This window comes from Agelaius tricolor, unplaced genomic scaffold, assembly GCF_023055355.1.
Source record: "Agelaius tricolor isolate 1412-34295 unplaced genomic scaffold, bAgeTri1.0.p SCAF_3, whole genome shotgun sequence".
In the NCBI taxonomy this organism is placed as follows: Eukaryota; Metazoa; Chordata; class Aves; order Passeriformes; family Icteridae; genus Agelaius; species Agelaius tricolor.
In genome coordinates this window covers 10,511,027-10,524,286 of record NW_027269263.1, presented here as the reverse complement: position 1 = coordinate 10,524,286, position 13,260 = coordinate 10,511,027, and the positions used below count along the sequence as shown (strand labels likewise).

At 45.5% G+C, this 13,260-nt stretch overlaps 1 protein-coding gene across 1 annotated transcript in view; it reads left to right on the top strand.

Moving 5' to 3' along the window:
- The first annotated feature begins 6,884 nt into the window (after positions 1 to 6,884).
- PKP2 (plakophilin 2) overlaps positions 6,885 to 13,260 on the top strand; it is a 40,901-nt gene continuing 34,525 nt past the window's right edge. Inside the window, exon 1 of the mRNA XM_071422447.1 lies at positions 6,885 to 7,632. Within this exon, the coding sequence (XP_071278548.1) occupies positions 7,425 to 7,632 (208 nt within the window). The 5' untranslated portion in view covers positions 6,885 to 7,424. The remainder of the gene's footprint in view (positions 7,633 to 13,260) is intronic.

Below are 13,260 nucleotides of genomic sequence, written 5' to 3'. Positions count from 1 at the left end.
CAAGTCTTAGGCACAGGCAATTGCCTGAGTCAGCAGGACAACAGTCCAACACACGGACAGGGCCATGCTGTTACTTTATTGATGCTTAAATGCACCATTACCAGCTTTGCCCGTATTTCCCTGCTGCTCAGTTTTGTCTGCTTTGCCAGCAAGCCTTGAGCCTGCTGTGATAAACTGGGCAAGAAGAGCACAGCCAGGGGAGTTACCCACAAGATATTGACTGGCTGGGACAGAAGGGGCTTTGCCACCTTCCCCCAGAACTTGCTGAGCACCCCACTGTGACTGTGTTCCCAGGGGCCTCAGGTTGAGGGAAGAGTTGAGGATCTGACTCCATGTTTGAGAAGGCTTGATTTATTATTTTATGATATATATTACATTAAAACTATGCTAAAAGAATAGAAGAAAGGATTTCCTCAGAAAGCTAGCTAAGAATAGAATAGGAAGGAATGATAACAAAGGCTTGTGTCTTGGACTCTCTGTCCGAGCCAGCTGGGCTGTGATTGGCCATTAACCAGAAACAACCAACATGGACCAATCCCAGATGCACCTGTTGCATTCCACAGCAGCAGATAACCAATGTTTACATTTTGTTCCTGAGGCCTCTCAGCTTCTCAGGAAGAAAAATCCTAAGGAAAGGATTTTTCATAAAAGATGTCTGTGACACCCCACCTCCAGACCACAGCATGCAGGTGGTCCTGCCACACAGAAAGGATCAGCTGGGAGACAAAATTTAGATTAATGCTGTCTCCTCCATTCTTAATCTCTGGAAAATATCTTCCCAATGGGGCTGTGCAGCCAGACTGTCCCCTACCCACAGTGCAGAGGAGCCTACTATCAACTAAAACATTCCCCATCTATCTGGGGAAGCTCCACAGGGATTATTCACAGTCAGGCATGTTAAAAACTTTGTCTCAGCTCCCTCTGTTCCTGTTGCCTCCTTCACTGTGACAAAACCCTTTTACAGCATCACAGAGGACAGATGTCACTGTACACGAGGGCAGTCACCCTTTCTCTTGGAGACTGCAATCTAACCCCACAACTTGTGCTGGGCACAGCCTTCAAAAACATCCCTTGGCTGAAAGCAGCCCAGCAAAGCTCTCCAGCAGATCTCTGGCAGCACCAACCACCCCATTGCCATCAGATCTGTCACTCTGTAGCAGTGACACCACACAAAGCTGCTCCTCAGACTGTGGCTCAGGCAGAGGTTTTACCTGGGGGCTACACCTGCCTCCCTGCTCCAGGTGGGATAGACACCAACACCCCCAGCTGCAGGGAGAAACAAATCGAGGCCTGAGTGATGAAATGAACTTTGTTAAAGAGGGCAGGATGCAGGCAAGTCCTGTCCTACTGCACAATAAAAAAGAGAAGCCTGAGGAGCCACTGTTATCTGCAGTCCTTGGCTCTCCTGAGACATAAAGCAAAGCTCATGGCCATGCAGCAGTTTTGGTATTGCTCAAGTCACTTAGTCAGCTCTGGGCTATGGCCTGGAATTTCAAAGCCAGCAGTTCCACACCCACCTCATGGAACTGAGAGAAGGTGTGTGACGTCTCAGTGAGAATAATTTTCATAATGTGTGTGTGACTGTGCTTTCCCTTTCCTCAGGCAATTTGCTGCTCCTTTGAACTCTGTCTAGGTCAGGCAGAGAGCCTTGTGAGAGACAACTGCTCACTTTGAAAATTTAAAAAGGTTTATTAAACCTTAACAAAAATACAACAAAGGACTACATAAGGAAAAAGTTGCAGCACTGGGACCTGCCCCTCACAGACACCACATGGCCAGTTCACCTTCAAGATGGATGCTCAGTCTTTTACACCCCTGGGGGCTGCATCAGCCAGCCCTGGCCCCTCCCAGAGTCTGTCAGTCAGCTCCTCTTTGCCATTTATCAGTGGAGATGCTTGCTTGTAACTGGATTGGAGGTCAGGTGTTGCCATGCTGCCCCCCTAAGCACCCCCAAGCTTTTCCATTCCCCACTGCCCCATGCCAGGGACACCTGTGCAGCCTCTTTGTACCTGTCCTAGACAGCCCAGGCTGTCTGATGGCAACAGTACAGGGGGGAAAGGAACTGTGGGGAGAACAGAGGACATCTAAACTGCAATAACATAACTGTACAGCACTAAAGCTTTTCTTAATATTCACACAATAGTGATCTTTTAATTGTGAGAGCCAATCATCTCATCATCCATCTATAACAGCCTCAATCACAGCCCATTTATTGCAAAATCTCATTGCAATAAATGGGCTGTGATTTCTTGCAATATCTCTTTCAATTATTGCAATATCTCTTACAGGCAGAGAACCCCTATCACACTCATTTTACCAATGTAAAAATAGCATTTTTCCTCTAGGCGTCTCAGAAAAAAGAAATATATATATATATTTACTTCAAATTATCCTACAGGACCAAATAGATCATATTCTTCTTTTTTGTTTCCAAAAACGATGCTAGAGTGAAAAAAAAAAAAAAAAAAAAAAAAAAAAAAAAGTTACTGGAAGAAGATCCAAAGAAAATGCGGTTTTAAAGCACGCAGTTAACTCTTTCCAAGCGCTCTCTGCCGGGCGGGCTCGGCCGTGCCGTTCCAGCGAGGGGACACGCGGTGGCACTGTGGCCTCTCGCTCCTCCGAGCGCTTCTCCCGGCCGGGAGGAGCGGGTCCCTTCCCTTTCCCTCGGCGGGATCACCAAATCCAACCAGAGGGAAGAGGACACGGGTAGGGGAAAAAAATCCTGCTCTTCCTGACTAGCCGGTACTTATGTTAAAAATGGGTTAGAAACTGCTGTAAAATATTTGATAATTGTTAAACAAGTTAGTTTGGTTGTTATATTGTAAAAGGGGTTTAAAGGATAGTTATAAGAAATACAGTGCTCAATGTACCATAACACACCTCAGTAAAGTGCAGCACTCCCCGAGCCAGCCTGGACAGAGCTGTAATGGGCCAATCCAGTGCCTTAAACCTTCGTGCAAATTAAGGATCCAAAAAGAAACCAATCCAAAGGGACAAAAACCAGGATAGAAAGGGGCTTCTGGCCCACTGAATGTGAGCTGCTCCACCGGGGCCATCGCTGCTGAGCAGCCCCAGCGCCAGCGATGCAGCATCCTCAGCAGGAGCGCTCCTGCTCAGCCCGGGCCCCTTGCTTTAGGCCTTTCTTTCTCTTACAATAAACACTGAAATCACTTTAGTACCGGGAGCCTGCTCTCGTTTTTAACACTTTGATACAACACCTTCAGCCACGGGATCCAAATTGAAAACGGGGGTAAAAGCAAACCTTGAGTGAATGGCAATCTGTTTTCTCTGCGGTCCTACACATTATTCCTGGGTGTATTTAAGATGCTGTTTCACATTTAAATGGGCACATCAGTGTTCATACACACACCCATTTTTCCTGCAGCTGAAAATCAGCTGTTTCCAGGGCACAAACCTGGCTGCTTCCATAAGTTCTAACAGAGAGAGGGGGGGGGATTGGGAAGGAAAAAAAGAGTGAAAGCACAAATCACCACAACTTTCATATAAATATCACTTGTGGGAAACTTCTGATGGAGAGATGTTTTTGGTTTAGGCCAAGAACATCTGGTAAGAATAAGAAATATGTCTTATAAAAAAAAAACTAGGTTTCCTAATCTGCTTGACTGCATCAGACACTGGGCTGAAAGCAAATGTTTTATATGGTGTTTCACATCCCTCAATCAGCACTTGCATTGCAATAAACTCTCTTTTTCAAAAATCTAATGAGCAAACATGTATCACAAGTTGCAATCTTTTAGGGATAGTCCCAGCTATGTTGTTTTCTGCCTGCAGATGACACTGCTAAAGTATTTCACTCTCAAAAGACTTGGGGCTTTTATTTTTAATTCAGTTGAGATGGGATATTAATCCAAAATGAATCCGCTTCAAGGATATTTGTTTATTTCCTTCAGCTAAGAAAAAACTTTAATTCATTTCTATTTCAGATCTTGGCTAAGCATTTTCTGAATTGCTGTGCAGGCAAAATTCTTTCTTTCTCCTCTCTCTCCCTGCCCCCAACTTTCCAGTCAGCACTCCTAGTTACAAGGAGAGAAATCTATCTCAGAAATATAATTAAAGATTTTAAAGCCTAGAGCAAACTGCTATTTCTTTTGCCACAGATCTCACAAGCACAAATAAATGCACATACTTGCTAAATAAAGTTAATAACAATTCAACAGAGGTGATGCCACGGTGCCAAGAGCTTGTAAACCTCTCTGTGGTGTCAGCAGCATCTGAGGGCACCCTCTGCAAGTTTTTTCTAAATATTAAATCCATTTCAGGTGCATTAGTTTGTGCTAAAGCAAATTTGTTTTGACTATAAAAACTATCTAGAATTCGTGTTTGTGCTGGAGTTCGGGAATGGAGAAGAGGGCAGGGAAAAGGAGGAGGGGAGGAAATGTTTCACATTTTTTAGACTATTTCTAATCTCCTCACTCATACTGCCTGAGAATGAAGTATCTATTGTTTACTGGAAATGCTTTTGTGACTGTCTGCATGTCAGCAAAAGGGTCTAACATAGCTTCTGACATAGTTTACATTCCTTTCTAGCTGTGATGTGTCTTCCCCGTTGTTTTTCCTGCCCTATCCTCTCCATTCTTTCTTTTTTCCACCCTGGCACTTTTCTGTTACAATTATTTCCTGTCCATCCCAATTCTGCCCATATTCATCAGGAGTGTATGATTGACTGATGACATGAACACAGCTTTATTAACAGGTCAGGGTGCAAGTTAGTCCTGTCCTACTGCACAACAAAAAGAGCTGTATGCCTGAGAAACCACTGTTATCTGTCATTCTGCCACATACCTCCAATTTCCCCCTCTCCACAAATTCCTGCTCCTCTTTCCCAGCTGGTTCCCCCCTCCACCCCACCATCTCCAACCTTTCTGCTCCAATATATAATTTTCCCCCGTTTATAAGGAAAGGAGTGTGTCACTCATTTATTTTCCCTCAGCCAGTGAAACTATTCTCATGTATCACTAGCAGGACCTCTCCTGTGGGTGCCACATTAGAACAAAGGGGAGTGACTTTAATTCAGAGAAGGGCCAGAGCCTCCTCCTCCTTTTAATGAAAAAACAGAAGAGAGACAAAGAGTAAAAATCAGGGGTAAAAGGATTCTGGACTCAGAAGTGCAGAGCCAGTTCTTCCTCCCCATCATGATTTTTGTGAGAAGGTTCCCAGTTTCTTATGTTGCAGTGAACCCTAAGTTAAAGATCACCCCAGCTCCTCCCCAGCCATGTGTACCCCCCCTGCTGTCTGAAATTTGGCTTAAAAAAAAGCTTCAACAGCTCATTTTGAGTCCCTTGTCTCTGAAATAGCAATATATGAAGTTAAAAGCCACATTAGTTATACCTACATCTAGTCTGGTGGAATTTGGGAGTTTTTTTAATTGTGTAACTCTGGATCGCCCAGTTCTTTTTCTAAAACCCGAATTTTCCTTTCCCCAAAGCACTGTACCTTCCCTTGTTCCTCCTCCTTTGAACCCACCGTTGGGTAGAGTGTTTGAACATAAACCCAAGCTATGTCCTGAGATGGTGTGAGAATTTCAGCCTTCCCCCAGCAGTACTTCAGGGGGACAAACCCCCGCTCGCTCACGACAGCAGGGGCAGAGCCAGCCGGGGTTTTTCCGAGCTTTAATTGAGCAATTCCCTCATCGCCTCTTTACAACCAAACGGAGAGAAGGCGGCTGTAACTCACCTCTCTGCAATCCCTTAGGGCAGCCTGGAAAAAACCCAGACAGCAGGAAAACCTCCCAAACCAGCAGCCCGCCTGAAAGTTTGGTCTGCACAGCACGGAGCACCGCGCATACAGCATCTTCTACTTCCAGGCTGAAACTTAGGTACACAATGTGTAAAGGCACAAGAACACAGAATTCCCTCATATATACCGTGATGCAAAGCATCTGTGAGGGACAGCACGCGAGGACAGCGGATATTTATGTGTTTAAAATGGGTCCGTGCGTTTGTTCACAGGGGGTGCATGTGCCACGGGAACCTGGAGTCCCGGCGGGTGCGACACAAAGACACACAAAAACAGAAACACAAACACAAGCATGCAAACACAAACACACACACAAACACACACACAAACACAAACTCACACACAAACACACGCTCACACAAACACACAAACAGAAACGCACACACAAACAGAAACACACACACGCAAACACACACACACAAACACAAATTCACACAAACACTCACACACACACTCACACACCCGTACGCAAATGCAAGCACACACACAAATAGAAACTCACACACACACACAGAAACACACACTCACACACAAACACACACACAAATACAAACACACACACAAATACAAACACACACACACGCATATTCACACACTCACACAAACACACACACAAACAGCAACACTCAAACACACACACAGAAACACACACACAAACACAAATTCACACAAACACTCACACACATACGCAAACACACAAATAGAAACACTCAAACACACACAGAAACACACACTCACACACACACACACAAACACACACAAACACAGCTCACACACTCACACACACCCAAACACACACTCACACACCCAAACACACACTCACACACACTCACACAGCTCACACACTCACACACACACACACACTCACACACACACAAACACTCACACACACACAAACACACACAAACACAACTCACACACTCACACACACCCAAACACACACTCACACACACAAACACACACTCACACACACTCACACAAACACGCACGATCGCGGCCCCAGCCGCTCCGGGACTGCCCCGGCGGGAGGACGGGGACAGGCGGCGCTTCCCGGAGGCGGCGGCCGCTCCCCGCTGGCGAAGGCCGGGCTGGGCTGTGACAGGGAGCGCTGTGCCGGGCTGGGCTGGGCTGGGCTGTGACAGGGAGCGCTGTGCCGGCCTGGGCTGGGCTGGGCTGTGACAGGGAGCGCTGTGCCGGCCTGGGCTGGGCTGGGCTGTGACAGGGAGCGCTGTGCCGGCCTGGGCTGTGCCGGCCTGGGCTGTGCCGGGGAGCGCTGTGCCGGCCTGGGCTGGGCTGGGCTGTGCCGGGCGGGGCTGGGCTGCGGCCGGGCTGGGCTGGGCTGGGCTGTGCCGGGCTGGGCTGTGCCGGGGAGCGCTGTGCCGGCCTGGGCTGGGCTCTGCCGGGCTGGGCTGGGCTGTGCTGGGCTGTGCTGGGCTGTGCCGTGCCGGGCAGCCCCGCCGGACCCTTTCCCCCGTGGGCAGGTCAGGGGAGCGGAATAGCGGCGCGGGGCCGAGCGGGGCAGGGCAGAACCGGTCCCCGCGGGCCGGGGCGGGGCGGGCAGGGGGCCGTGCCTGGCACCTGTGCGGCGGGCGGGGCGCGGCTCGGCCCCGGCGCTGGGGAAGCGGCGGAGGCGCAACAGGTCCGCGGAGCCGAGCGGAGCCGAGCCCATGGCCCGAGCAGGGCCCGAGCAGGGCTACATCCGCACCGTGCTGGGCCAGCAGATCCTGGGCGAGCTGGACAGCTCCAGCCTGGCGCTGCCCTCCGAGGAGCGGCTGAAGCTGTCGGGAGATCGCGCCGGGGAGGAGAAAGCGCTGCGGATCCAGCGGCAGGTCCAGCAGACGCTGGCCAGGAAGAGCCGGGGCTCGCTGTACAATGGTGAGTGCCCGCCCGGGACGGGAGGGATCCGGGACACGGCTCCGGGATGGGACCCGGCTGGCCCCGTGGCTGCCCGGCCCTGGGGCGTGCGGATTGCTCCGGCAGGAAATCAAAATCGTGGCTCTGTCGCCTCTGCTTTTACTCTTTTCCCACCGCAGGAGTTTCTCCCTCCCAGCCTCCGCCGTACTCGATGTGTGCCGGGGCCGCTCCAGGCTCTCCGCTGCCCGAGACGGGAACCGAGTTGAAATTCTGTGCTGAAATTCTCCTAATCCAACAGCCGCTTCACGTGCTTATTTTAGTGCCTTTAGCTTTACCCACCGCTCCGGATTGGGAAGTAAAATGGGAAGATTCGTAGGAAAAGTTTTGCCTTGTTTAACCATGAAATTTAAAAAAAAAAAAAAAAAAAAAAAAAAAAAGTTTGGAAAAGTAACTCTAGGAAAGGCATGAATGGGGAGCACAGAACGATAACGCTATCAGACATTATTTACCCAGCTCTTTGACATGCGTGCTGCAAATTGACGTCAATCATCCCTCCCTTCCCAGATCTTGTAGCCAGGAGGCCAAACCCGTCAGGAAACCCGCGGCCACACCTTGTACCTAGCCCAAGCAGAGCCCGATCGCAGCACCAGGCACCCACAGGGTGACTGCCAGCTGCTGAGGCTAAAGGCAAGGTACTCGAGGGGTTTAGTCTTAACTATTCCTCAAAACTTTATATGCCGTGGAACTTTAATTCTGTTTTTAAATGGGAAGGTATGACTGACTCACAGGCTACATGCCCTGTTGCTCCACTGTCCTTAAAGAAGTTGTCACCTTTCATTTGCTAAAAGCTGTGAGACAAAAGTCTTTATAACCATGCTTCACTCATCTATCTTAAGAGTCAGGCAGACGAATATTTTCTTGTTCTTTGTCTGGCCTCTATTTTTAAAAACAACTCATGGCAAAAATGGGCATATTCTGCTTGTAAAAATCAGTTTTACAAATCAAAAAAATGGGTGTGCAATGTGCAAATAAACATGCAAGTCCTTAGCTTGGCTGCTGTAATTTAAATACGGATTCTAAACACTTTTAGGGTCGCTTAATTTCTTTTCCTCTCAGCAGAGAGCCTGCAAAAAGCTTTTTAAGAGTAGTTTATAAATGTTACGGTGTAGTGAACCTGAGCTCATGCCTCTAAACCATGGATAAAACACTATGAAAACAGAGTTCCCCTGCTCTCAAGTCATCCTGGCTTCTCTGGAGTACATTAACAGACCTGATGTATCTGGGGGATAGTTATCTTGGTTTGCTTTGTTTTTCTAAAGGTCAAGTATTTGATGCCCTTGCATTTCTGAGACACCAAAGCTTTTAAATTTCAGGATAAGGGGTGGAAAATGGCATGTCTGTAACATGTCTTGTTCATGCAAAAAAATGAACTTTTCTTCTTTCAAACTTATTTTTACGGGCAAGTTGCTGTACAATTTTTAGTCCCACTGTAAAGCTCAGAAAAAAATAATGAAAACTGAAATGCATTCCATTAATTTATACATATGTATAATACATGTATATCTGCCTAGATTTTAAATATATATAATGTGAATAATAGCCAGTCTTGTATTTAACATGTTGGCTTTCCTGAAAAATACACATAAACTTGCATGTGTGTCCCAATGTGCTTTCTAGACAGACTTGCTCAAAAATTGACCATGCTTTCAGAAACATTAGAGTTCTGATGTGTAGGGAACTTTTTAAAAATATGCCCCTTTTTACATGCAAAATCATCCCTTTCTGTGAATTACAGCCCTTTCCTGGCTACATTCATCAAGGCTCTTAAATGGTTTGCAGTTTCAGGGAGGATTACACAGGTTCAGAGGGAGCAGGAGCAGCCCCCTGTGACATAACTGTCCTGTCTGCAGGAGTATTTCAGACTCTGCTCAACAAGGCACTTGGTGCATACCGAGCCACAGGGTTCACATGCATGCCTAAAATTAGCCAAGCACATAACCACTGGGTGTGAAAAATCAGTGGTAGGAAAAGGTCTTGCCCAGTGTTAGCAGTGCACACCCATTTTCTACCAACTGTACTCTGACTATACTCTACTGAAACTTTGAAGCCACAAGAAGCAATTTGTCAGCCAGCATAATTTCTCCCAAGAGTTTCAAGTTAGAGGTGTCTGCGTAGCCTTCAGCGCTACTTTTATAAGGAACTTTTTTTATTCCTCCTACCCCCATACTGTTTGTTGTTTCATGCCCTTTCCCCCCTTTTGGTAGGTGTGTTTCTTTCTGATAACAGAAATTCAGTAATCTCCAGATTTGAGGATTCCACCTGCTGCCAAAGGAATGAAGTTACATATGTGCTCAGCTCTTTTCAAGATGTTCTCAAGCATTGTTAATAGCTTTTCAAGCAGTTCAACAGCAGCTGCAGCTTGTCCAGTTTACCCACTGTTGAGCCTTTATAAATTAAATCACTGCACTTAAAAGTTTTGAACAACTAAAGCAGTCATATCAAATTTCTGGATGCTATTTAGGAATGGCAGTACAATGGTAGGTAGTTCCACCTATCAAAGTAAAAGTGGCATTTGGAATCAGAGATTTTAATGACTGGTGTTTTGTTGCCCAGGCTGATTTTATTTCATGTACATTATAGGAATCTTTTAAACTTCATTCTGTTGATGAGTCCACTTGCCTCTGCTCTTGTTCCTTTTGGATTTTGATTGGCTCTTTAAGGCATCCTTATCAGGATGTAAATCAGGATGCCTTATCTGACTGTAAAAAATGAGGGCAGAATTGAGTAATGTATCACACAAAACCAAATGGCCTGATGAACTGCTGCCTGTGGACTGATTCTTTTTCTAACAAGTTTTATAAGCACAGCGTGTTTATTAAAAAACAAAACAAAAAAATAAAAGCAGAATTCAATCTTACGTGATTTCCAAATAAACAGCATCAGATATAAGACGATGGAAATCAGAGACTTATTTATTCCTCACATTTAATAATTTCTAAAATTCCTAGTATTTTCTTGTTAGAGTTGCTTTTAGGGACTCGGGGCACTTTTCTATCCTTAGCTTTCTATTTTGCAGAATGCTGGCATGTTAACTGTTCCATAGTAAGTTTCTGTTTCTGTCTGTCTGGGATAAGGAAGTAGAAAAAATATCTGGGTTGACTTTCTATTTTTGTTGGTGTTGTTACATTCCTCTGCTTTCTGAGACAGAAGAAATCTTTTTCTTGTGTAAATGTCTTCTAACCAAATGTTAGAAGCACTCCTCTGGGACCAGGCACGTGCTGGCAGAGCGATGAAGGAGCACAATCAAGAGGAAGGCTCTTTGATCTGGAGATGAAGGGATTCAGTGATGGTTTTGATATGCCATCATTAAATGCCATCCTCTCAGTCCATCCTGAGTGCTGAAGTACAAAAAGGGATGGGAGGAGGTGACCACCCAGGTGCCCTGAGCAGGAGTGGGCAATGAGCACTGGGCAGGGGGGCACTCTGCGGGTGTGACAGTCCCTCAGGTACTCTTACACTGATGTGTTCAGGTACAGCTACATTGATGACTGCACTGAGAAGTTCAAAGCCAAAATTTGGCTTTCATGGTATCCATTCAAATATGAAGACTCGCATCAGAGAGTTCCCCCTGTCTGTGATTTAAGGGGGATTTGATACACCCAGCCCCGTAGTGGAGATAATTGTCTTTTTCATCTTCCAGATATCTTAGAGATGCCTCTTGTCATGGTTGTTTCTGAAAGCAAAGCAAACTTTACATTAGGGTGGTCTGTCTGCAGCCATAGGCAGTGATTCAGTGACTGCTGGGGAGGAATTCCCAAAGCCTTGGGAAGTGTTGGGCTTGTCACCTCCAGGGGGACAAAGGAAACTTGAGAAGAGCCTCTCTGGAGACAGATGGGATTTCTGCTCTGTCATCTGTACAGCCTGCTCCTGCCTCCTGACACTGGAATTATTTTTTCTGGTCTCAGAATTTTCCTGTAACTGTTGCAGAATCAGGTGACTTGTGCACAGTTTTTATTTTAGGCGTGGAGAAGAGCAGAGGGGTTCAGTTTGCCTCCTCTACTGACCACATCCAAGGTGTTCCTCAGCTGTTTTAGTTCACACTGACAGCAGAGAGGGAGCTGATAAGCAGTTCCACTCAGTTGCCCACACATGGGTGTCTGATGCTGTCTGAGATGCCTGGGTTGTCCAAAATACCCTTATGGGTTGACAGACATGATGCAGGGCCTGCAGCAAGCCCATTTTTTCCTGACTGGCTGCTGGAAATCAAGTGTGGTGTCCTATGGCCTCTCAAACAGTGTTTGTCCCCTGTGGATGAGTAACTGAACCATGTGCTTATTTCCTGAGGAGAGAGTTTTTGTGAAAGACTGAGAACCACAGTCAGAGAGTACTAGTCCTAACAGAAAATAAGAACATAATATAAATTTTAAAAATAATAATTCTTGGCTTTTTAAAATCAAACAACAAAACATTGCACTGGGTGTGTAAGGGTTTTGCAGTACAGTGAAAATAAACTGAGGGAAGCCTTGCTGGCAAGCTCTGATCAGGTCACCTATTCTGCATCTCATAACTCTTGGAAAGGCACAGCACTTCAGTTCCCACTTTCTCCTTTACCACACTGACTTTTGGCACAAGAAACTAACCAGCACACAGTAAAAACCATGTCTTTTATGTCTGCCTAATAAATCTACAGGTAAAAGGCCAATAGAATAATTTACTGATGTGATAAGAGCAAGCAAGACACAACTGCGAAGTGAAATTCCATAGGTTGACAAGTACTGTGTTTGTCTGTGAAAGAGAAAAAATTTTACTGATGGATAATTTCACAGGGTAAAAAAAGGGGACTGCTTGAAAGATAACTGCATGGTACAATTTTTGATTTACTGAGTTTTGTTTTTCTAAGAGGGAACTATTAGATATGTTGTTTATCAGCTAGTTAATGGACAGCCTTGTTATTTTTCACTTGTTCTCTTTTTTGTAGTTTTATTTTTAATAAAGACAAGCTTAGAGTTATCTAAAATATGCAAAAATTACTTGCTGAAAGGGCCTTTGTGCCCTAAGTAGGTAACTGAGAATACTTTCTCACTAAGTACAGTAAACAGGAAAAAAATACAAACTGTAAAGAAACAGAAATTTATGGGCATTTATATTTAATGATTTATTGTATTAAAGTCCTTTAATATGCAGCAATGAAGAAAGTGAATCTTTAAAAAGCCAGCACTTAGCTGAGATGGGCTCTTACTGGGCACCTGAAATAGTACATTGCTGTGGGAATTACATGACACAAATGAGACATCCATATAAATCTATAGATCTGGGATGTTGGTGCACATTTCTGTGAATTTTTTGCAGTATAAGAGAAGAATTTACTCCTGCCTGTTTCTCATGTGCTCAGGTAACCCTTGGGCTATGGTAACCTTGTAACGTCAGGAAGGAATTATTACAATCCAAATCATGAGCCTGACCAAGCTTCACCATTCCACTCTCATGACACAAAGTTGCTGTGAATGTGTCCTAACAAACCACCTCATACATGTTTAAATCTGCCAAAATGAGAGAATTGGAAAGTATGATTATACAAGTAAAATTATTGCAAGTTATGTTTGAATTAGGCCTCAAATTATCCCATTCTGCCATTATATTGTATTTTAC